Below are 24,640 nucleotides of genomic sequence, written 5' to 3'. Positions count from 1 at the left end.
TTCCTTGGTTATTATAAAATTAATAAAGCTTCGTTCATCTGTGTTACTTATTAAGTAACACAGATATAGACCCAATTTTCTAATTGCATTATGAAGTCAACAGGCTGCTTTAATTTAGTTAATTTAATTTTAATTAAATTCAGTATTATACTAAATTGCGTTGGGAGTGGGGAGTGTCATGCTTTTCATACTTTTTTGTGAGGAGAATGCGTAATGTTCGCTGTTCACCACTGGGGGGCGCGCCCACGTCTTGGAATCCACAACATTCTGAACCAGAAGGGGGCAGTAATGTGCTCGAACGTGTGGTGTTCAGACGTTGTCAAAACCATAAAGAAGAACAGCCACAACCCTCCTTCCTTTCGGACCAAAATAGACAGTTAAGGGTGGAGGAGCTGACATCAACTAGTCAGAAATGGCTGCTACCGGAGTTCTTCCCTTCATTAGGGGGGTAGACCTCAGTGGAAACGACTTTAAAGTAAGGATGTTTGGTTGACTTTGCCTAGTTTTATACCAGTGTTTGTTTACCCCCTGCTTTAGCTGAAGCTAATTCAAGTGTTAGAATCGGCAACAAATGGCTGAAACAGAGGCGTAGCTTAACATTAGGAGCATTGGGCGTTAGCCAGTTGTCAAAATGACAAAGTAGCATTCATGTCCGCTACTATTGACCTCTTTATTTTTCCCTGCTAAATTGTACATTGAAGGAAAATTGTGACGAGCTTTCTCTCAAGTCTGTCATTTATTCAGCAATTAAGTATAGTTTGGGTCAAAGTAGCCACTTCCACCTTCACGTCACCCTGCTAATTTAGCTTTACTTTTAGCTAACTTTAGCCGTGTTGCTCCAGGGTCGCTTGTAATGAATGCGTCGATACATTTTTTTTAAATTTTTTTTTTACTGTTGTTACAATCTAGGCCAGATATGGACCGGTTCTGCAGTTTACGTTAGATAACATAGTGCAGTTTGTTGAACCCGTCAGAGCATGTTGAGAGATTGAAATCAACCAGTGTTGTCATGACTACCGTATGTCCTGACAGCCTTTGTTTGCTCAATGATTGGCCAAAATGTCATAACTTGACCTCATTCTGTGTACTAATTAATTGAGAGGGACCGTATTGATGACAACAACAATTGCAATCAGGCGGTTTTGACATCTGGTAGTGATTCTTCTTCCAGCACAGCAGAGAGATTTTGGCCCACTAATTCAGGCACATTTAAGGGCTTTTGAGCTTGAACGCTCTTGTTTCAGGTCAATCAGCAGCATCTTGTCAAGTCTGGACTTTGACTAGGTCACTCTAAGGCTCTCATTCTTTCAAGCCATTAAGAGGTGGGCTTGTAGAGAGAGGATTATAACAAGGAGAGGGAATTTATCAGCTGCACTCTGGAGTGATTTGAAGTCCGGTGGTACCACAGGGACACAACAAAAAGTTGCAGGACACAGACCCTTAAAGCAACACGGATTGAAATATTGCAGCACACACATCCAGAATCATTTGTGCATGTCTGGCATAAGTTAGACAGTAAAAAAAAGATAAAACCTTTGAAAGTACTGTGGTCAGACGAGGCCAAGTTTGAGCTCCTTGGGATCAACCTAAATTGTTTGGAAGAAGAGAAAGAACTTCATTTCCTAGAGTCAAACGAGGAAGTAGAAAGTTCATGCCCTGGGGTTCTTTTTTTTGGGAACGGGACAACTTTACCACTTTTATGTAAATAATGTCTCAGCATCCCTGAACCAGAACCTTGGAGTTGGGTCATGCAGGGGTTATGATGATGAACGAACCAGCCTCCAGAACTCAGAGCTATGGAAAATCTCAGAAGTGAGCTGAAGATATAAACTGAGAAACCTAGACTTACCTCTCGCTGCTGTACTGGCAGTTTACTTTCTGAATTTTGTTGTACCTGAAAATGTAAATCTATTAATTGTATGTAATAGGCTTTATTTCAGATTTTGACTAGTCATTAAAATAATAAAATCACTATTAAAACAAAAACACAGTTCATTTTCTTGCAAGTAAGCCAGGTTACGTCATCTGTGTTCTCTTGCTTCTCTGTAACAGACTATAAATACACTCACAGATTAACAGTGTTTATTTTTGGGTTACATACGCAGTTATTGTTTCAATGATGCACAGATTTGACCTCTGTAATATCAAGAAGTCGTCACAGATTAAGCCAGGTGTTCAACTTGCTGCTTTCATTCATTCTGTCTGATCAGGTTTGAAACGTTTCTCTGGCCTTATAGAAACTTACACTCCATATCTCCAGTTTGGTTTATTGTTTTCAAGTCAGTTCTTGTCTTAATTGCGTTTCCAGTGTTTTTTCTCCCCAACTACCCTCCCATCTCTCTCTTTGTGTCTGTCCCTGCAGGGAGGATACTTCCCTGAACACGTCAAGTGTATGAGCAGCCTGCGATGGCTGAAGCTGAACAGGACGGGACTTTGTTACCTCCCAGAGGAGCTGGCCTCTCTCCAGAAGCTGGTGAGTTATTTCAACTGATTTTGTTTAATCACCCCAAATATTTATAGCATTTTTTTTTATTTTTATGCGGTATCACCGTGTTGACGCTATGATCTCTCAGTCTTTCAGTTGATGGCAGAGTACCAGGTTGTGGAAGCAGAAAACATCCTAAACAGTCAGGACAGAAGTTGTTGGAAAATAACTAGACTAGATTATCTGCAGCCTCATCTTTGGAAAACAAAGGGCCTGTGGGTTAAGAAGTTGGTTATTTTTACTAAATAGATTGTTTTCCCAAAACAAAGAAGTGATAAATAAAAAATTATTAACCACCTTTTTAACAGAATTGCTCAAAACAGAGCAAATTATTTCAACTTGTTTTTATTTTATTGTTCAAAGCTGAGCTGAAACAATTGGGAGCTCTTTCCTCCCACTTTAAAAGCTTTTGCTCTTGTAGCTTAATGCAGTTATTTTATTCCTAATGGGCGCTGTGAGCGTTTCTGGAGGGACGCTGTATTAAACATTTAATGCCTCGTGTTTATTGAAGAGCGCTTGAGTGCTTTACCGATCCAGTTAGACGGACAGGTTCGTTTTTCTTTCTGATCAAAGTGTCGACGTCGGTTTCCATGTTGCTCGATCGAAAGTCTTTGCAGTCCTCGAAATTGATCCCGTTTTGTCTCGTCGTAACCAAAGAACACGACTCTATGCGAGGGCGAATCATTTCTCTTGAACACACAGTCTCTCCTGGAGCCTTATAGCTTCTCAAATGAAATATGTCTTTAAATGTTTGGTTCTTGACTGTTGCAATGTCCATGCTCTATCATAGTGAATCATAAGAAAGAATTAAATTTCATTTGTATGTGGCTATTTGAGACAAGTCACTGTAAACATGCCAGAGAAGTTTTATTACATACTTTCAGAAAATACTAAAAACTTTATTTCCGTTTAACAGAAACGATCCCTGGATTTCTGAGACGGTTTAGTTTTGTCACTTTGATAATTGTTTAGTTAAAATATCACTATATTTTGTGTCCTTCCCTATTTAACTGTCTCATAATTGTTTAGTTACAGCTCAGCATATCGAGGTGCAATTAATCAAATTTGTGATTATTTTGATTTTCGAAAAAGGTCAAAATTTTTATAAAATACTAAACATCACTTTCTCTGTTACTCTCAGGATATGTAAACGTAAATAGCAGAAGTCCCTGTAAAACTCTAAATATAGTGAAATTTGTAATCAGGTGATTTGGAAGGAGCCTTGTGAGAGGCCGTATTGGTCGCTGCAGCTTATGGTCGGTTGATGTAACGTGGCCCACTCTGCCTGGGGTCACACCTTAACGTGAAACACGTATGAGCTACTTTTATTCTAAAATAATAGCATATTTGTAAATGAATAATGGCAAGATTTTTAAACAGAGCATTCCACAAGAAAAAGATAAATGTTGTTTATCTTTGCGAGGTGCTAAATGCTGTGATGTTTTTTTTCCTAACTTAATGTTATATCAGCCTTATGATTAGACACTAGAAAAGTCTGTGAATAAAATGAGTTTTCATACTCAGTGAGTCGTTACAAATAATCATAATTTTGTCTTTGACCAGGATCATGTTTCTTAATTTTTCCAACCAATTGTTTATATTTTAAACTTTTTTTTTAGCTTCTAAAATTAGTAGTTTACAAAGACAGTCTGTGTTTATTCCCTAGAGAAAGTAGATCCTTACATTTACAGACTTCCTAAATGCTGAAATTCTACATGTTTGAAAACAAACGGAGGATCAAGCTTCAAAGAATAAAGCATTTAAGCTTTACGACAACATTTTGCCTCCCTGTCTCTCTCCTCCTTCAAAAGGACCTTCTTATAACCATGTTGGCCATTACTAATTTTGTAAACGACAAGCCGGTTCAGCGCACATCAGAGACACGTACAACTTCAGAGGGGAACCTGTGGGCTGAGCCAACGTTGGATAGAGAACTATTTATTAATGAGTGCAACCTTTTTATTCTCCAATCTTCAGGAACATCTTTCAGTGAGTCACAACAGCCTGACCACCTTACATGGAGAACTTTCCAGCTTACCAAACCTACGGGTAACTAACACACACACACACATTGTAGAAACTAGTCTTGTGCATTTGCCCTGTTTTCTGTTTGCTCCTGTGTGGAGTCTCACGTCTCGTCCCTGTTCAGGCCGTGGTGGCCAGAGCCAACAGCCTGAAGAACTCTGGAGTCCCAGATGACATTTTTCAGCTTGAGGACCTTTCCGTCCTGGTGCGAAACCACAACACGTTATTGGTTAGTTAACATGTACGAGTGACAATATGACTTCATTATTTATTTATTTTTTTTACAGGATCTGAGTTACAACCAGCTGACGGAGATCCCCAGGGACCTGGAGAACAGCAGGAACATGCTGGTGTTGAATCTGAGCCACAACAGCATCGACTCCATTCCCAACCAGCTGTTCATCAACCTCACGGACCTGCTGTACCTGGACCTGAGCGACAACAAGCTGGACAGCCTGCCGCCCCAGATGAGGCGCCTGGTGCACCTGCAGACGCTCACTCTGAACAACAACCCGCTCATGCACGCACAGCTGCGGTAAAACACACACACACACACCTTTAATTCTCTGGTGTTACGGATTCAGTGTGTGTGTGGAGCTTTTTAAGCTAAACTGCAAGCTGGCCTGTTGTGTGTTTCTGAGCAGTCAGCTGCCGGCCATGGTGGCGTTACAGACGCTTCACCTGAGGAACACGCAGAGAACGCAGAGCAACATGCCCACCAGTTTGGAGGGACTGACTAATTTGGCAGGTAACGAAGCTTTTCTGGAGCCAGTGTTTTACCCCGTGTTGTTTCAGCTGCAGGAACGGGGGGCAAAATCAGATTTCCAGGGTAGAATCTAGGAAACAACCTGGTAGGGAGGTCATAGTTTTGGGTGTAGCTTTGAACTATAGAGGGAGTTTTGTGGTGGAAGGATCCTAAGCATTCCCTGTTGGTTGAATATTTATTTCAGCCATCTTAGTTTAAACTCTTATCTAGTTTCTGCTAACTTTATTAGATAGAAGTAATTAGTATTTTTGATTGCAAGCACAGCTTTTCAACTAGAGGTGCAGCTTTCAGGCTGACGACTGATCTTTAGAAAACCCGACCTGTAGATTCAGATTTTGGCCAATATTAATTTTCTTTTTATATATAAAACCACCAGTTAAGCGTCCTGAGGTTTTGTTTTCCTTGTTAATGCAAAAAGAAAATGCGAAATGCAGCGCTCTAATTTACCTAATATTATATAAAAAAAATCCAAGAAAAGCAATTACTATTTATAACTGTGAGGGGAGGACAGGAAAATTGTGCCACCAGATATTTTAAAACTTAACTTTTCAGATTTAGGAGGGAGTTTACTCTTGTTTCAGAGTGTTGCCATTTCAAACTTATTTCTGGTGTTCCTGCAACTCCTGGAAAAGTCCAGGATTTGATGTCAGTTTCCCAGATCTGGATGAGTTCAGAAAAAAGAAAATGGAGAGCAAACAAATCCACGAGCTTCCGTATTTTGTTTCTTATGTTATCTAAAAGCTCCATCTTTACATCTGTCGTCACTCTTCAGATTCATTTCACATTCAAAAACACTTTATTGATCCCAAAGGGAAATCAGGCTATCCATAAAATTCAGCTTTCCCTCTTCTTCCTGCTTCCTTCCTGAAAAACAAAAAATAAAGTCAGGAAACTTCAGTCCACTCGCTTTCGACAAAAAAAAAAAAAAAAAAAAAAAGACAAAAAACACACCAAAAAAACCCCTGAAACTAGTTTTAGTTTTGTGACAGTTACCAGTTTCCTTTAGGTTTACAGAAACTTTAGCTTCATTGCTCTCTGCTGTGGAAACGCACAGAAAACACCGCAAAGATCCTGGGAGGAAAAACATTCCGGGTCGCGTTCTGGACAAGCAACTTCAGACGTCGCATTTGTACCGTTGGATAAACGTTTGCCGTTTTTCTCACCTTCGTCGAACCAGACGTGGACCTGTCCTGTAACGACCTGACCCGGGTCCCAGAGTGCCTGTATTCCCTGAGCAGCCTGAAGAGACTCAACCTGAGCAGCAACCAGATCTCTGAGCTGTCGCTGTGCATCGACCAGTGGACCCAGCTGGAGACGCTGAACCTGAGCCGAAACCAGCTCACCTCGCTGCCCGTGAGCACCGCCGCACCCGGCTCCTCGTTTTTTACACTCCAGAGCCCAAACCGAACGGTGGTGAAACGCTTGCTTTTGTGTCTCCCGTCAGTCTGCGATCTGCAAGCTGTCCAAGCTGAAGAAGCTGTATGTGAATTCGAACAAACTGGACTTCGACGGGCTTCCGCCGGGCGTGAGCAAACTCTGCAGCCTGACGGAGTTCATGGCTGCCAACAACAACCTGGAGCTCATCCCAGAGGGCCTCTGCAGGTGCGGCGTAGACGCAAACACGGTGTCGTCTCAGAAATGTTGGAACGCTCTCTGAATGTTTGGTTTTGTGTCGTTTAGGTGCGACAAACTGAAGAAGTTGGTGCTGAATAAGAACCGGCTGGTGACGCTGCCGGAAACCATCCACTTCTTAACCGAGTTGGAGGTACACTGCCGTTATAAATGACCACATTAATGGTGTTTCTATTACTGTTGACCACATTAATTTGGGTTTGATATGAAGTTAAACTGTGACACTTCATAAATGCTCTTTTATGACTGGAGAAAGCAAATACATTTGGACATTATGCTTGTAAACCAACTTCTGTCTACTAAAGCAGGAAAATGTATTGTTTAATTTTACTTTGTATATTTAGTGAAGAAATCTGTTTTTATTCAACTCACTTATGACACTTGTTTTTTTATTTTTTTTTAATGTTATTAGTGTGTAGAACCTCGTTTTGCATATTGCTTCTTAGCAATACGCGACCCTTAATAATGTCTGCCAAAAATAATATAAAACTGATAATCTTTCTTTCTTTTTAAAAATATATTTTAACTGGTTTTCTCTTTAATTTAATGCAAACGCTGCAAAAAATGTCAACATCTGAATTTTCAGAGGTTTTTCGTCTCTCACAAATGATTTATTTCTCCGTTCGAGATGCATCTATTTTAGAGCATCTTGCTCACGTTTACCACAAAACGAGACCAACTCTCAGTGCTGACAGTAAGACATTTCTCTTGCCGTAGGTCTTAGACGTGCGGGAGAACCCCAACCTGGTGATGCCCCCAAAGCCGGCGGACCGAGCAGCAGAGTGGTACAACATCGACTTCTCCCTCCAGAACCAGCTGCGTCTGGCCGGAGCTTCTCCTGCCGTTGTAGCCGCTGCAGGAGGAGGTGTGTGACTTTGTCTCCGACTCAAACTCTAACAAAGTTTGTGGTTTTGTTTTGTTGTTTTTTTTCTTTGTACATTAAGGTTGTTTATGTGTTGGAAATCTTAAATCCATATCTGTTTGAGTTCAGGCGCCAGCCCCAGAGATCACCTGGCGAGGAAGATGAGGCTGAGGAGGAAGAAAGACTCGTCGCAGGACGATCAGGCAAAGCAGGTCCTGAAAGGCATGAGCGACGTCGCTCAGGAGAAGAAGAACATGGAGGTAAGAAAAACTGTCAGACGACTGCGTCTGTGAAAAACAAAACCTTCACCTCATTCTAATATGTTTGAATAATTCTGCAAAGCTGCAAGGTAAAGTGAATCTTCATAAATTACAATATTGTTTAAAAGTTCATTTAAGTAATTCGATTTAAAAAAAAACAAAAACATGTTTGCATTCAATGCACACAGTGGCGTATTTCAAGTGTTTATTCCTGTTAATTTATGTAATAACAACCCAAAAGTTCAGTTTCTCAACATATTAAAATATATTTCACATTGATTTATTTATTTTTTTGCACAATTAAGATAAGTGACATTGTAATTTATTTATATAGTTCTGTATGTTTTTCTTAGCTCGAACCATTTTGTAGTTTACTGTCTTCAGTTTCAAGGTTTGCAAACTGAAGAATCTAAAACCATTTTTTCTGTTTATAAAAAGTTTTATTTTACCAACAGCACTGACTTTTTAATGTACATAACTTTACACAAAAAAAGGTTTGTATTATCAGTTTAACATATTATTAGTACTGCTAAGTCATTGCGTACATGTTTGACTAAAAAAAAAGATGCTTATAAAGAAATGTTTGTATTTTGTAGGAAAACGGAGACTTGAAATATGGCGACCTAAAAGTCCGCCGCTGGGACAAGAGCCTGGAGAAACCTCAGCTGGATTACTCCGAGTTCTTCATGGAAGACGTGGGGCAGGTAAGATTCTTTTTTTTTTTTAAGTTTTGTTTTTTTAGAAAATGGCCTCAAACAAAAGCTGCAGGTGAGGAAAAAAAAAAAAGAATTATTTTAGCTGCGTTTTGTGCAATAAACTTCCTTTCCTGTTTTGTCTTCCCCAGATTCCCGGAGTGTCTGTGTATCAGATCGAGAACTTCGTTCCCCTACAGGTGGACGAAGCTTTCCACGGCAAGTTCTACGAGGCGGACTGCTACATCGTCCTCAAGGTAACAGTTGGCGCCTGTTGTCCCGTTAAAAAGGAAGACGAACGGCTTGAAGGTGATTTCCGTTTGGGGTTTTCTCTCCCTGCTGACGCAGACCTTCCTGGACGACAACGGAGCGTTGAACTGGCACATCTACTACTGGATCGGTCAGGAGGCAACGCTGGACAAGAAGGCCGGCTCGGCCATCCACGCCGTCAACCTGAGGAACTTCCTGGGAGCCGAGTGCAGGACCATCCGAGAGGAGATGGGAGACGAGAGCGAGGAGTTCAGCGCTGTACGTAGAACCAGAAAGCCGACACGAGCACATTTAAGCTAAAAACTACTCCGTTAGCATAGCCGCTACATGGTGTTGAGATGATTCCTGTTGGGTGCAGGTATTTAATAATGAGATCTCCTACATCGAGGGAGGAACAGCCAGTGGGTTTTACACTGTGGAGGACACACACTACACCATCAGGTGGGTCTGAAGCTGTTTTTTAATTATTTATTTTATTCTTCCAGTTTAAAATTTTACTGGCAACTCTTTTAGAAAAAAGAAAATTCAGCAAGTTGATCAGAATGCTCTGAGTTTCTAACCAGTAGATGTGAAGTGAAGAGCTACTCAGTCTGACTTTGCCCTGATGTTTAATCTCTTGTTTTTTTGTCAGGTTGTATCGAGTTTACGGCAAAAAGAACATCAAACTGGAGTCGGTGCCGGCGAAGGGCACCTCCCTCGACCCTCGGTGAGAGACGCATCGTCGTTATTATTTCAAAACAAACGCAAACTGATGGAAGAGGGAACTTTTTAAATGGCTTTTACGTCTTCAGTTAGTGATTAGCAACAGGCGTAGGAATGGGAGGCAGTCTTGCAGTTTTCTTCCTACACTGACGGTATCCAACACCGAAGAGTGTTGCGCCTCTAACTGAAACTCTAATTTCTGTTTTTGCAGCTTTGTGTTCCTGTTGGACACGGGGCTGGAGATCTTCATCTGGAGAGGAGCCAACGCCACGCTCGGCGGCACCACGAAGGCCAGGTGAGATAACGAGTCAGAAGAAGGTAACTCACGAGGAAAAAAACAAAAAAGTAGTACTTCTGTGTACCAACACAAAGATTTGTGGTGCTGAAATCCGCCAGGCTGTTTGCTGAAAAGATCAACAAGAACGAGCGGAAAGGGAAGGCGGAGATCGTGACCCTGATGCAGAACCAGGAGCCTCCGGGGTTCTGGGAGGCGCTGGGAGGACAACCAGAGGAGATCAGGAAACACGTTCCAGACGATTTCTCCTCCATCAGACCCAAACTGTACAAAGTAACTGATTCAGTCACCTCCAAACTCAGGAAATGTTTTTTGTTTGTTTTTTTTTTAGCGTGGGTAACATAGCTTTAACAGACTCCTCTCTCCTGCAGGTCGGCCTTGGTCTCGGCTACCTGGAGCTGCCTCAGATTAACTACAAGCTGTCTGTGGAGCACAAAGATCACAAAATCAAGCTGGACACCCTGCCTGAGCTCAGACTGGTGAGTTCATCTGCTAAGTCAGCGGTGGGACAGGAGGAGAACAAACCCGGTCTGTAAATGACAAACTTTCCCCGAATCCCTCCGGCTCAGGTTCAGTCCCTGCTGGACACGAAAGGCGTTTACATCCTGGACTGCTGGTCGGACGTCTTCATCTGGATCGGCAGGAAGTCTCCGCGTCTGGTCCGGGCCGCCGCCCTGAAGCTGGGTCAGGAGGTCTGCTCCATGCTGCACAGACCCAAACACGCCTGCGTGACCCGCAACCTGGAGGGCACGGAGTGCCAGGTGAACATCTACCTGATTGTTTCTAACTATTTGATTTAGGACCGGGTGATACAGCAAAAATAAAATGTCCAATTTTTCTTTGTTTTTTATTTTTTTGTTTTATTCTTTCATTCCAGATCCCAATACCGGTTTTAATCTTAGTTGTTTTTTTTTTTTGTTTCTTTTCTTAAAAAAAGAGGAAATTGGCTTTTATTTGACTCATTCCTCCTGGGAGTTGTACCCCGGAGTATCAGGGTTACAAGAATTTTTGTTTAATTACAAGAATATTGTCATATTAGCAGGAAAAAAAGACACAAATTTACCCGAAAAAAACTTCTTAAAATTGCAAGAAAAAAGTTTTAATGAGAAAAAAAAACATTCGATTAGAGTTACCAGGATCTGCCATCAGCAGCTTAGTTCTTTCTTTTAAACAGACGGTTGTTTGCACAATTCTTTCAAAGTTCTACTAATGATAATAATTTGATTCTAAAGTATTTATATAAAGTATTTTCTGTAAAACTTCTGCCAAAGTATAATTTCACAAGATGGTTAACTTTCCCCATTTTTTATGTTGGAGTTCTCCTAAAATATCTTTAGTCTTGTATTATTTTGATTCCGTTGTACGGCTGTATTTTTATATTACTATAACTTTATTCTCTTAATAAAAACAAATAAAAATCTTAACCTGGCCCTAATACTCCATTGTGGAGTTGACATGAATTCAATGTCCAAATAAAGAGAAGCTGTAAAACAAACTTACTAAACAAGATGGCCGCCTTGGTCATGTTGAAATGACCCCGAACTATGAAAATGCATTGGTAGAAAAAAAAAAAATTAAAATCTTTCAAAAACTTTATTAATCACCCAGCCCTGAATTAATGATTAATGTGACTTTCAACCCTCTGTGTGTTTTAATTCTCCTCTTTCTCGTTTTTTTAGGTGTTTAAATCCAAGTTTAAGAACTGGGACGATGTTTTGAAGGTGGACTACACCAGAGCCGCTGAGACTGTGCAGCAAAAGGATAACCTGCAGGGCAAAGTGAGTCATCACTGTTTTTTGGGGGGTTTTTTTTAGTTTAATACAGACAAGACCCAATTTTTAACGCGTTCCGTGCGTTTCCTCTCAGGTGAAGAAGGACGCGGAGCAGAAGGACCAGATGAAGACTGACCTCACGGCGCTGTTCCTCCCCCGGCAGCCCGCCATGCCGCTCACCGAGGTAAACGCCTCGCGGTTGCCAGGCTACTGCTCTGACTACTGTGTAAAGATGACGGCTACAAGCTCCTCCCGTTTCTAGGCGGAGCAGCTGATGGAGGAGTGGAACGAGGATCTGGACGGCATGGAGGGCTTCGTCCTGGAGGGGAAGAAGTTCACCCGCCTTCCCGAGGAGGAGTTCGGTCACTTCTACACCCAGGACTGCTACGTCTTCCTGTGCAGGTACTCCACCCTTATCTGCTTTTTCATTCCCGCGTCGCTCTAATCCAAGGGTGTCAAACTCATTTTTGTTTTGGGCCAAACGAAAGTATTAAGTATTAAGAAGTAGCTGTCTTTGCAGTTTAAGTAGTTCCTAAAATTTAACATCTTTCCACATTGTTCGGTCTCTCAAGGATTTTGCAATTTTTTGGGGAGGGCAATAAAATCCCTTTGCAATATTTACGTTTATGGGTGACATTAATTGTGACTTTCTTAATCGATCACAAACTAATAACTTGACATCAAATAAGCCTGAGGCAGCTGTGTTGTAAAAGTACAAAATACTGCCACCTACAGGTGGGAGTTAGTGGTCAGTTAAACCCAATGGTTTTGACCATTTTTGTAGAAAATTTGCAGCTATGCAAAGTGAGAAATGTGGTAATTGCAGATTTTTTTTACCTGAATTTCCACAACCACAGGAAACTGGAGCACAGGTTGATATAATTTGGCACCTGCAGTCTTGAGGGCCACACAAGAAGCTATGGTGGACCAGATTTGGTTCCCCGGACATTGAGTTTGACTCTTATCTGACCGGGTCGTTTCAGATACTGGGTTCCCGTGGAGTACGAGGACGAGGACGAGAAGAAGGACGGAGAGGCTGGCAAAGGCAGAGGAGGAGGAGGCAAGGGGGATGAGGATGAGGAGGACAAACAGCCTGAGGAAGACTTCCAGTGTGTGGTGTACTTCTGGCAGGGCCGGCAGGCGTCCAACATGGGCTGGCTCACCTTCACCTTCTCCCTGCAGAAGAAGTTTGAGAGTCTGTTCCCCGGGAAACTCAAGGCAAGAAGGATTGGACGGTTCTAGTTCCGGTTCCAAACCGGGCTCTGAGCTCTCATCTTGTTCTCGCTGTTCCAGGTGGTGCGTATGACCCAGCAGCAGGAGAACCTCAAATTCCTGTCGCACTTCAAGAGGAAGTTTATCATCCACAAAGGGAAGCGGAAACAGAACACCGACTCAGTCCAGCCGTCCCTCTATCACATCCGCACCAACGGCAGCGCGCTCTGCACCAGGTGCGCTTCCATCACCTGACTTCCTGTTGGTTTTTGTCTCCCCTCCCAGTTATATGTGTTTGTTTTCCTCTCCGTCGCTCAGGACCATCCAGATCGGTACAGACTCCAGCAATCTCAACTCCGAGTTCTGCTTCATACTCAAGGTTTGCTTTGAGATTTAAAAAATAAACGTTTGATTCCAGTTGAAGTTGAAGGGAACTGAATGATGTTTTTCTTCAGGTGCCATTTGAAAGCACGGATAACCAGGGCATCGTTTACACCTGGGTGGGCCGGGCCGCCGACCCTGACGAGGCCAAGCTGGCCGAGGACATCATGAACTCCATGTTTGACGACACCTACAGCAAACAGGTTAAACAGAGGCTCCATCTCTATTACACATTGTAATTTATGTATTTAAATGCACATTTTCAGCCTACTACGTCTTTTTAGGGCTCCTGGATTCAAAGTGTTTTCAAAGTCTGGACAAGTATGGAATAAGAAAATGATTTGATTATCATTTTCCTTGGTTATGGTGTTCTAGAGTTATTGTGCTTCCTTAAATTCTTGTTAGCTGATGTGAGATGTGTGTTGTTGCACAACAGGTGGGAAGCTACGAATCATTTGCATATTCAAAAAACAAAATCACCCGTCTGTTCGTCCGTCCATTTGATTTTTCCATTCTTACAGTTTAAAGTTTAAAAAGTAAGATGTAAAAGAAAGGGAATAAATAATTTTATACTTCTTTCTAAGTCCTTTGCAAACAGATGGTTACAGAAAAAAAAAATATTATGGTATTTGAATGTGAATATGGTTGAAATAAATTAAAAAACTAAAAACACATTGAATTAACTTTACGTATCAGCTATTATAAGTTTGCATTTAATATTTAGATAAATTACTTATGTATTTTATTAAACATTTATTTATTTCATGGTACACATAATTCATCATTTAATGATGTATTTAGATAATTTTGTCGCTTTTTTCCCTCCATACTTTATAGAAAACAGAAGAAATTGGCAGAAACCTTGTCGTTACAGTCTTTTGTGTGATGGCCTGTTTTTGTATTTTAGTTGTAAAAAATTTTTTTCATTTGTCGATTTAAAAACCGTAAAATCATCTGGTAGGTTATCAACGAGGGCGAGGAGCCGGAGAACTTCTTCTGGGTCGGGATCGGATCTCAGAAAGAGTACGACGAAGACGCAGAATACATGAAATACGCACGGCTCTTCAGGTGAGAGCGCAGCAGCAGCCGCCTCACTTCCTCTACAGTCAAACAGAAACCTCTCAGTGAGCACCGACCTATTCTACGACTTTTCTCCCCCCCAGGTGCTCAAACGAGAAGGGTTATTTCTCCGTGTCGGAGAAGTGCTCCGACTTCTGCCAGGACGACCTGGCCGACGACGACATCATGCTGCTGGACAACGGCAAGGAGGTGAGCGAGCTCGGCCCACAACGCAGCGTCGTCAGATCGATTGCTTCAGACGTTTCCTTAAGCATCCTTGGGTTTTTCCATTCCTCTGCAGGTTTACATGTGGGTCGGCACTCAGACCAGCCAGGTGGAGATAAAACTGAGTCTGAAAGCCTGTCAGGTGAGCAGCAGCCTCCCGGATCCTTCCGCTTTTCCCCAAACTTTAATGTTTTCTAGTTTTAATTAGGGCTGTAGCGCTACACTAATGTCACAATACGATACTTGATATTGTGCTCATAATGCAATACATGTCACAATATTCAGCAAACGATACTATTCGATATGGTTCGATAAATGTTTATAGAGGGACAGAGTGATTTTGGTGACATTTTGTCTTGGATTAAATTAATTGAACTGATGGTGTGATAAATGGTGTTATTAATGTTGTTAATTGTGACTTTGTGTATTTGGTTGTGCAGAAAAGGAACCTTTTATTTGTCTTATTCACTTATATTAGATCATGTAATTTATCCATTTCCCTTCATTATTTAATTGGTTATTTCATTACATATAATTTTTAAAGTACATGTGCAACTGGGTAAAAAATGTCATGTGTGATAGCTGCCTGTTAATTCGTGTGGATTTGACATGAAACTCAAAGTAGGATTTAATATATCAATGCTCGTGGATGAAAAATGAATACTTTCTGAGAATTTTTTTTAAATAAATATCTTAGAATCGATCAAATTACACAGCCCTAGTTTTAATTTAAATGACCCTGGAACTCGTGTAACATCATATTTTTACCTGATTTCTAAAAGTCATGTCCACGAGTGTGTGTAAACGTTTCTCCCGCTCTCCAGGTTTACATCCAGCACATGCGCGCTAAAGACTCTGAACATCCGCGGAAGCTGCGCCTGGTGCGGAAGGGAAACGAGCCTCACTGCTTCACCCGCTGCTTCCATGCCTGGGGGCCCTTCAAAGCCCCTCCCTCATAGGCCGAACACACACATCCACCCAGCCAATCCGCTGCCACGTAGGGGTTTTGCTTAAACCAGTAATCTGAGGCTCCTGTTTTTCCCTCCATCCTGCAGCCAAAACCTACCAGGATTTTAACCCAACATCCCCAAATCTTCCAGAGGAAAACAAAAAATCCTGGATGCTTAAAGTCTGAGAATGATGGCAAAAATAATGCAATTTTTTTTCTATGAATTTTTATTTACACAAGCTTGAATATTACTGTCAAATAAGAGAATTATCTTTTAAAATGTACAGAGGGATTTATGAAATCTAAGGGAAGGTTTTTCACCTGACATATCGTCTCTTATTGTGCTGCTTTGACTGGTTTCCAGGGGACGAGGTGCCGTTCGCTCAGCTTATCCAAGCAGTTTTAAGGCACAAATGTACTTTTTTGTTGATATTTTTCAACTTTGAGGGATTAATTGAGGAATGTCAGCCTAATACTTATTACATGTTTTTACGCTTCTTCCCCCCCTTTTCATTTTAAAGCGCTCTTCTCTTTAGTTTTGTCACTTTTATCGTATTAATTTCCCACTGATTCTGAATGCAAAACAGCTCTTTGCTGTGGGTGATTTTGTTTGTTGCTGTTTAGTTGTGAAAATCTAGTTTTACATCTATTTGGCCAAAGACGTTTTCTAGAGGTCAGACTGCAAGATTACGTTTTTTTTTTTGTTTGTTTCAATGTGCAATCAGTAAAGCCTGGGATAGGCTGAAACTAAATGACCTTACTGTATTCTTCTGTTGGAGGCGTTTTACAGCAACCAGGCTCAGATCTTCAGAAGACCAGAGTGTTTTCATCATATCACGCGTGTCTCCGTGTACAGAGGGACTTCTGGCTCAGAGGAGTCGAATCAAGTTCACCAGATGACTGTAGTTTATCTTGTGATCGTGCGACCTGTGTAGAGTGCAGGTATTGGTCAGGGGAAGGGATCAGCTGACTGCAATATGTCTCATACTTCTTTATATTTTTATGAGGTGATTTATATGCCTGTTGGCGTGTGATTCCTGCACATATCCGTGTCTCTAAATGCGCGCGCACGCTCCTGATGCCACCTGCAGATGCTTTATTTATGTATTTTATATAAAATAAAAACGTCACATCAACTTTGTGTTTCTGGTCCTTTTGAAGCGTCAAGTTAGAATACAGACCAGGCTGCAATTTTCTCTCTCTGATGCATTTTAAATCTTAAAAAAATGTTTTGACACTCAGAGAATAGATGCAGCAGCGACCAATACGGTCTCAGCCATTGTTTTACATTTTTAAGGGTTGGAATAAACTTTGCTCAAGCTATCAAAAAAAATTATATTCTCAAATCTCTGAGTACATGGTAAGAGAAGAGTAAGAGCTTTAACAGAGTAGTTAACTTCTACCAAAAATGTTTTACATGTTAAAACTATCCTGACAGTATAATTTGAAACGGATTATATGGGGTGGAATCGAGCTCTGCCGTTCCTGCCTGTGGTTCTACTACCGTCTAGAAAGACAGTCAGATTGAAATCAGCCAATCAGAGCCAGGAGGCGTGTCTTACAACCGTCAATGCTTCTTCACGCGCTGTTTAATGAGCCAATGGCGGGGAAGCAACTTACCGTTACAGAAAAACTTTATCTGTCGTCATCGGTGGCTATGCTAACTAGCTTGATACAAGGATCTAATTAGAGCTTTGACACCCTCTAGTGGTTAGATACAGCCAGGTAGGCTCTATTGAGTTTATTTACTTTACATACCTGTTGCAGAAATTATATAATTTAGTTACTGCTTGACATTTTAAGTGCCGGTAAAAGTAAATTCGGACAGGAACGGTTTTAAAGAATGAACTCCATTTTGAAGTGACTCTGCTCCCTATATATATATATATATATTGTCGATTCATGGCAGGATCAGACAATCCGTTCAATGCTGAACATTTGTGTAATCAGAGCGTCTCTCAATTTTGCATTTTCGCAGTTAAATTATTACAAACAAACGGAGGGTTTCAGAGTAAACACATTTTATTAACATTCACAATTGTTCACCAACCAAAATGCTAAACAGCTTCATTAATTCCTACAAATGGAACTGAACAACTCATCTCAGTGGTGGGATTAAAATTCTAAGCTGTGCTGCATGTAGCATGAAAAGGTTAATGACATGTCCCATTCAGGACACATAAAAAAACAAAACAAAAAGGTGATTCAATGATCCTACCAGCTGAGCTACATTAGTGAAGTTGTACTCCAGGTTTTACACCTAGCTTTTGTTTGTTTTTAGGGTTCCGACCTCGTTGACCCCGCAGAGAGGTTGTAAAACATTAAAAGGGTTTAAAAACACTGCAGATGGAAGGTCACCGGCTACATGACCCACAATGCACCATTTTACACTTTACAAACTTATTGAACCACTTACATTTCCCTCACCTTTTTCCAAATTTTATTCCCATTTTCTATATGAAAAAAACATTTTATTTAAATCCTACTTTTCAACTTGAGCAGATGATAAAAAGTTTAACTTTATTTGCTACATAAACGGTAAACATCATCTTGTGTTGGTTCCCAATGATTCCTAATAGTTTCTCCAGCTGGTTCCCTTTTAAATCAGTGTGGAATATTCCTCTTTACCCCCCAAACTATTTGTTATTAAAATATCTATACTTTTCTCATATAAGCATAAAAACATTCAATAGAGCAACAATCTTCACTGTATAAAACACCTATATTGTTCCAGTACTCGTTTCTTCAATGCCAACATAAACCTACTCATATCCTAGATAGCCTCAAAAAAAAGAAAAAAGAAAAGAAATCAGCAGTTTTTGTTGGAATCCAGAGGAATGGAGATGCTACAACTTTCCCCCCCAAAAAAATACTTCATTTGCCTTTTTTGTTTTAAATTTACCACACTTAAAACCTCGAACCTTCTGTTTTACTGCGATTCCATCCCATCGAGTGGCACGTTTAGCGACAGAGCACAGCGTCCGGCTCCAACCGTGCAGAAACCTCACAAAGTCAGCCGAGTCGCATTCAGAGTGCAGAGGAGGACGTGTCCGTTCATGATGCTACCTGCGCTGGGCCTTCTGTGTCTGCATGTGTGGAGCGGGGGACTGTCGCGTTTCCAAAGTGGTTATGGGTAAACAGTTTGTTCGTCCAGCAGGAGAAATCTAGAAAACTTCCTTCCCTGCTTGTGCCAGGTCAATAAGGGATAGAGGGACAGATCCTCGGTGGCTCCATTTCAGATGTTTGTGGTCCAGCACTGAAATCCAGAGGAAACCACTCGAGTTGCTCCAGGAAGCTCTTCAACGAAACCAGAAAGAAATCATGAGTGAACATCAACGGGCTGCAGCTGAAGAAAAGACAATGAACAGATTCGTGACGCTTCAGAAGAGAGAGCAGTGTCATTATTACCATTCCTAACATTCCTATTAGACCACCTCCTTAACAACAAAATGGCTGCTCAAAACCAGCTTGTGACCAGCTTTACTCTGACACCCCTAAATAAAGTGCAACTCAGAAGACACGCAATTAGTTAACACAGTCCATCTGTTTCCTGGAGGAAAACCTGAAAGGGTCAGCAAAGACTTGAGGAAGAGCTTCAACATATACAACTGCAGTAGAATAGTTTAGATCAAATGTTTGTGTATTAGAGTGGCCTAGTCAAAGTCCAGACGTAAAAACAACTCACTAGGGATGAGTAGGGCTGAAACGATTCCTCGAATGATTTGAGTACCTTGATTATCAAAATTCCTCGAGGAAAATTTACCTGCCTCGAAGCTTCGTTAATTTATGTTTTAATATTTAATGCACTGTGTTCCGGCCAGAATATTATTTGCGTTGCGCGGAGCTCTGACTTCCGCCTCTGAGTTGTTGACGAATGCTAAGTGTTAGCGGCATAACGTCCAATTTTCAAGTTCGGCCCGTGGGGATTTTATTGATTAATGATAATGCCCGGGTTTTCATCGTTTTTGGGGGACCAATCGACATCCCTAAATGACTGGCGCGATGCCTGGAGTACGGCAGCCTTTCTCCTCCGGGAGCTGCTGGTTGACAGCGAACGGCGGGAAGAGCGCTGCGGGAGTATTTATACAGGTGAGCGGATAGACTGAACAAGGCGGGAGGCTGAGTAGTTGATGGTTACAGTGTAAGTGCAGCTTTACGGACGAACCGCACAATAAATTTCATATCATCCCAGTCTGAACTTGCTCCCCCCATTCTTACTTTCATCCCCTGGGGATGCTCAAAAATGAAAAATTGGACTGATATTGATATCTGATAGCAACACTGGTATTATGCCAGATTTACCAATATTTTATTTTATACATTTTTTTATCCGATTACTCGATTAATCGTAAGAATAATCGATAGATTACTTGATTACTAAAATATTTGTTTACAGCAGCTCTAGATGAGAGACACTTAAATCTTTTTATTTTCCATCAAATCTAACAAGGAAAAATTAGTAAAGCTAATGGATTCATGCCCAAAATGACTACAATTGCATCAGTGTTTTGTTTCAGTGAAGGATCGACTCAGGGAGTCTGATAACACATGCACACCACACATTTCAGATTTCTATTTGTTAGAGAAAAAAAAGTAAAAAATCGTTTTTGGAGGTAGACAATCTTGAAACACAAGAGGTGATAAAAATACTTTCAAAAAACATCATTCAGCTTAGAATGCCTCTGCGGTTTGTGACATTTTAGTCTGACCACCAGGAGGCAGTAGAGAACCAAAAATGTTTATTTTGTTTATGCCTGTCCTAAAACACAGTTCTGGATAGAAATATGGGAACGTGTGTGTGTGAGCCTCAGAGCGAACCTCTGACAGCGTCTGCCTGGATGGAAACGCAGCGCAGGAATGCGACGCTCAGACAGAACTGCTCTTTGAAGTTCGAACAAGCCGGACCGGCTCAATCACAAACAGGTGCGTGCGCCGCACGGAGCGCAAAGAAGACCTCCAGTCTGACGCATCCGTCAGCAAAAGCTAATCTACAGCTTCAGTTTGTGTAAGAAGCAGCTACTCTTCACCTCTTCAGTTGATGAGGATGCCAGCGGAGCGTCCCTCTTCCTCCTTCATGTTCCTCAGGTTATTCTCGGCCTCGTCCACAGTCCTGAAACACAAAGCGCTCCCGATTGGTTTGGGGCCTCCCAAAGGAACACTAGCGGAGACTTTTGGTCCGGTGCTTACGTTAGGAAGTCCCTGACGTCCTCCACGGTGATCTCCCCGGTGGTGTCCAGGGTGAGATTGGCGCAGCTGAGGGGGGAGTCCAGCGGCGTCTCCAGGATGGGAGAAGACAGGGTGCAGGGAGACTCCTCCGTTCGCCCTGAGAGGGAGGAATCCACACATCGTGGAGCAAATGATTCACTTTACATCCGGGCTGCTGATCGTGGTGTGTTGCATGTTGGGTGTAAAGGTGCGTTTCCATTACAAATGTGCGCTAAATTCTGTTGATATTCTGCTAAAGTCGGGGGAGGGGACGCAATTTCACAATTAAAATCACACGTTGAGTTTAAAAATAGTAATAAAAAAAAATCCGCGCCATCATTCTCCTACCACTTCCTGTTGTCGTCTTTATTTTTTCTGCCAGTAGTAACATCCGGTTGTTGATCACATGACTGGTGTGATGTGAAAAAAAGTTTGTACTGCAGCGCTGCGAAATGCACTTTCCATTAAGCAAATTTATTTTCGAAATATATAACTGCACAATTTTAAGATTAATGGAAATGCAGCTAAGTTGCTGAGTGATGCTAAACCAGACTAAGCTAATTTTAACTTTTCAAATTTCTAGTTGGTCTTCATTTTAAGGCAACACCTTATAGAAACACGACTAATATTTCATTTGCAAAACAAAACAAACAGGGAAAAAAAACAGTACCTCTGCTAGTCTGCTAAAAGTTTATAAACTTCTAAGTTTGAACTTTAAAAAAGTAATTCTAAAAGATCTCTTTCATTATTCTGTTCATTTAGCAAACAAGAAAATAATTTTAGTCATCATAACTGACCTAAACTGTTTTTTATACGTTTTTTGTAAAAATGTAGCCTCAGCTGTATGTTTAAAAACAGATAATAAAGTTATGTGTTGCATTTAGTTTGTTATTTTGCTGAACTTTAAAGCAGCTATGTTTTTTTTAAATATCTATATATATATATATATATATATATATAAAGCATTAATTATGATGATGAATTTTGGCTAAATGGCTAAAAACATCACTACACTCAAGCATTTAGAAAGCTAGCTCGGATAAAAATTTCAACATTAATAAACTGCTGCAAAATTGCTAAATAACGAGAAAGTGCAGGGTTAAAAACAGAAAATAAAAGAAACTGAGCCGTTTCCACAACAACCAGTGCTCCCTGCCAGAGATGGGAGAGGCAACTGGGGCATGCTCAATGGTTACCATGGAGACTGGACAGGACAAGGCCCCCCTGAGAGGCATGGTCAGGGTTTTGGTAGCTTCAGAGAGTTATTTAAAAATAAAAATGTGATAATAGATAGGAAAGAGCGAGGGGGCGGAAAGAGAACAAGAGAGGGTGCGATCAGACGTACCCTCAGCCTGACCCGTTTGGTTTCTGTGGGTCCCGTTGGCCTGCGGGTGCATTGTTGTACCATCACTGTGGACACACACACACACACACACACACACACACACACACACACACAACACTTAGTTTGGCAGCTAATACAGTAGTAAGGCTCAGTGAGTTTAGTTTTTATTTGGTTGCAAAGCATAAAGAGAACGGCACGCTTAGCAGATTTTACCGACATCAGAGGTAAGAAAACTATTAGAGATCAACAGAAGCAAAAAGACGTTTCTGAATGGAGCATGTCATTAACCTTCACAAGGTGTTTTATTAGGATAAGGACAGAGCAACCTGCCTGTTATGAAACTGGATTGAAATTTGAAAAACACAGAAAAGAAAATAAACCATTTTCAGCGTCACTTGCGCTTCTCGATCACTGAGATCGAGTCTCTACATTGCAAAATAATTTCTGTGATCAGCCTGGATGGGACCTGTCAACACTGCAGGGATGTAATTAATCCTTTAGACGAACAGAAGTAAACATTTTCAGTCCTCAGAAGAACATGGATTCGTCTAGAATCCAAAGCAAGCAACTCGGCCTCAAAGTTGGGAAAGAGGATTGGTTTCTGTTGTGTAACAGCACTCATGTTAATTACAGTTTTTATCGTTTGGGAAGTGAGCAAAGTAATTGTTTCTGTTTTGCAAGAGGAATTCGTCTTCACTGCTGCTGAATGCATGACTTCAGCAGCTCAGCAGCCTGAATATGAGAAACTATTACGGCTCAGTAACTCTCCACCACAAGGAGCATTGGCAACCATTAGTGGTTCATATCTTGGTCTTTAGATATCATTAAGAAAGACTGTTTTTTGTTTTGTTTTGTTTTTTTACTTTGTTATAGATGCTGACAGAGCAGAGAACTTAGAATATTTAGAAGAAAAAACAAAAAGCAAAAAATGTTGAACACCAAATAACCTGTTGGTGGATTCGCTGGTTTTGACTCGAGTTTCAGTTTTGAACTCTTGACTACTGATAGTGACCATCACCCTACTTGAATCTTCTGGTTATGGATAATGATTCATATTTACTCGAGCCGATTTGTTTCATCACAAAACAAATACTTCAATTTTTAACCTCTTTAGCCTCTTACACGACGCTATTGGTATAGATTAGAAGAACAGCACTGTATGTTTTTCAGAAAGCAGGTCATTACAATTACACTGCATATTTGCTATAATACTTTAAGCCTTCCTGTTATCTGCTGAAAGTCATGCGCCCTCTCTCTCTCAACTTAAATAAAAAGAACAACAGAAACGAGCTGGTAGACAAGTTTTAGATAAGTTGGCCTGTGACTGGAGTCAGTTAGGTTGATTTCCTGACAAACAGATATTGAGTTTAGTGATGGGACTGAAAATGTTTTAATTGAGTTAGTTTCAGCGTCTGTAAATAAACGCATTTGAATCAAAAACCATACATCACCAAAAACATTTTTAATTCAAAAATCCTTTTGCTGCCACAGGGTTGAATAAATAGAAATATGAAATGAACAACAAATATATTTATTGATCTTAGTCTTATTCAGATTGGTGCAAAGTGCTTCCAAGTGTTTCGGGAATCCAGGATCATTTATGGAACTTTTTTCAAGAAAAAAAAAACAGTTTAAAAATGTGAACTGAGGACCCTGTGCTGCTGCAACATGTTTAGCATTAAGTTGGTATTTCAGGCTATAATAGCTACCCTATTGGGCCAACTCCTTCTGGCACAAGAATAGCCGTTTCCAGCATCCCCTTACTTTATTTTGTTATTTCTAAACTTGATATGATCCTTCCAAATATATGAAGAATTATTCCAGTAGATGAGTAAATGTTTCTTGTATTATTGATTGATTGATTAAAAGTTTATGAGCCGGGCGTGCCGTGGTGGCGTAGCGGTTAGCGCGACCCGTATTTGGAGGCCTTGAGTCCTCGACGCGGCCGTCGCAGGTTCGACTCCCAGACCCAACGACATTTGCTGCATGTCTTCCCCCCTCTCTTTCCCCGTTTCCTGTCAGCCTACTATCATATAAGGGACACTAGAGCCCACAAAAGACCCCCTGCAGGGGTATAAAAAAAAAGTTTACGAAAAGTTTCAAAGTTGCACATTTTCAGAGTGTGTTACCTGATGGCTGTGGGCTCTAGTGGTCGGTCCAGCTGAACAGAGCAGAGCGGTTCTGTTAGCACCTTGGCAGAAAGGGAAAACCTTTCATATTCTGAAGGGGAGATCAGGTAAAACCCTGCGGAAAACAACAAAACGCACGTCAACCTTTAGGGAGGAAGGAGGATTCGGCCAGACCAACTCGCTCTCTGTGCCTCTTGGATGTAAACGTGTCTGATTGTTAACCGACGAAGGATTTTTCGAAAGCTCACCCTGCCCGCTTTTGGTGAAGACACAAGATGCAATGCCACTGATGTCCTCCTTGCGGATGCAGTCGTATCGCACCTGAACACACGCAACGCACAATTAGAAGCACATGGTGAACTATCAGTGGGTGG

At 41.2% G+C, this 24,640-nt stretch overlaps 2 protein-coding genes across 3 annotated transcripts in view; one reads left to right on the top strand and one right to left on the bottom strand.

The window, feature by feature from the left end:
• Positions 1-329: 329 nt before the first annotated feature.
• On the top strand, positions 330-16,723 carry flii (FLII actin remodeling protein). The gene is made up of 31 exons (XM_028042431.1): positions 330-475; positions 2,363-2,473; positions 4,463-4,534; positions 4,635-4,715; positions 4,798-5,045; positions 5,155-5,258; positions 6,454-6,629; positions 6,721-6,878; positions 6,957-7,041; positions 7,626-7,773; positions 7,900-8,030; positions 8,627-8,734; positions 8,875-8,979; positions 9,071-9,250; positions 9,351-9,433; positions 9,624-9,698; positions 9,906-9,989; positions 10,091-10,262; positions 10,361-10,468; positions 10,559-10,750; positions 11,669-11,767; positions 11,856-11,945; positions 12,024-12,163; positions 12,745-12,979; positions 13,055-13,209; positions 13,292-13,352; positions 13,429-13,557; positions 14,316-14,422; positions 14,518-14,623; positions 14,715-14,780; positions 15,463-16,723. The coding sequence occupies exons 1-31, from the start codon at positions 413-415 to the stop codon at positions 15,595-15,597; spliced, it is 3,807 nt and encodes a 1,268-aa protein (XP_027898232.1). The 5' UTR covers positions 330-412; the 3' UTR covers positions 15,598-16,723.
• An 868-nt stretch (positions 16,724-17,591) lies between these two features.
• llgl1 (LLGL scribble cell polarity complex component 1) overlaps positions 17,592-24,640 on the bottom strand; it is a 36,541-nt gene continuing 29,492 nt past the window's right edge. The window contains exons 19-24 of one of the 2 annotated variants that reach the window (XM_028042293.1): positions 24,515-24,587; positions 24,267-24,381; positions 22,138-22,202; positions 20,775-20,910; positions 20,615-20,697; positions 17,592-18,933 (exon numbers count right to left, since the gene is read on the bottom strand). In XM_028042293.1, coding sequence (XP_027898094.1) covers positions 20,619-20,697; positions 20,775-20,910; positions 22,138-22,202; positions 24,267-24,381; positions 24,515-24,587 — 468 coding nt within the window. In that variant the 3' untranslated portion in view covers positions 17,592-18,933; positions 20,615-20,618. The remainder of the gene's footprint in view (positions 18,934-20,614; positions 20,698-20,774; positions 20,911-22,137; positions 22,203-24,266; positions 24,382-24,514; positions 24,588-24,640) is intronic. The other variant, XM_028042292.1, reaches the window with a different exon arrangement.

The sequence above is a fragment of the Xiphophorus couchianus genome, chromosome 16 (assembly GCF_001444195.1).
Source record: "Xiphophorus couchianus chromosome 16, X_couchianus-1.0, whole genome shotgun sequence".
NCBI classification, from domain to species: Eukaryota; Metazoa; Chordata; class Actinopteri; order Cyprinodontiformes; family Poeciliidae; genus Xiphophorus; species Xiphophorus couchianus.
The sequence above is the reverse complement of the archived record's forward strand: the minus strand, read 5'-3'. Positions and strand labels throughout refer to the sequence as shown.

What these genes read in the sequence shown, in the direction of transcription:
- flii (XM_028042431.1), top strand. Translation starts at nt 413, where the DNA reads ATGGCTGCTACCGGAGTTCTTCCCTTCATTAGGGGGGTAGACCTCAGT. An exon ending in ATCCCAGAGGGCCTCTGCAG is followed by an intron (nt 6,879 to 6,956) that starts GTGCGGCGTAGA and finishes TGTGTCGTTTAG; the next exon opens with GTGCGACAAACTGAAGAAGT. An exon ending in GACACACACTACACCATCAG is followed by an intron (nt 9,434 to 9,623) that starts GTGGGTCTGAAG and finishes TTTTTTTGTCAG; the next exon opens with GTTGTATCGAGTTTACGGCA.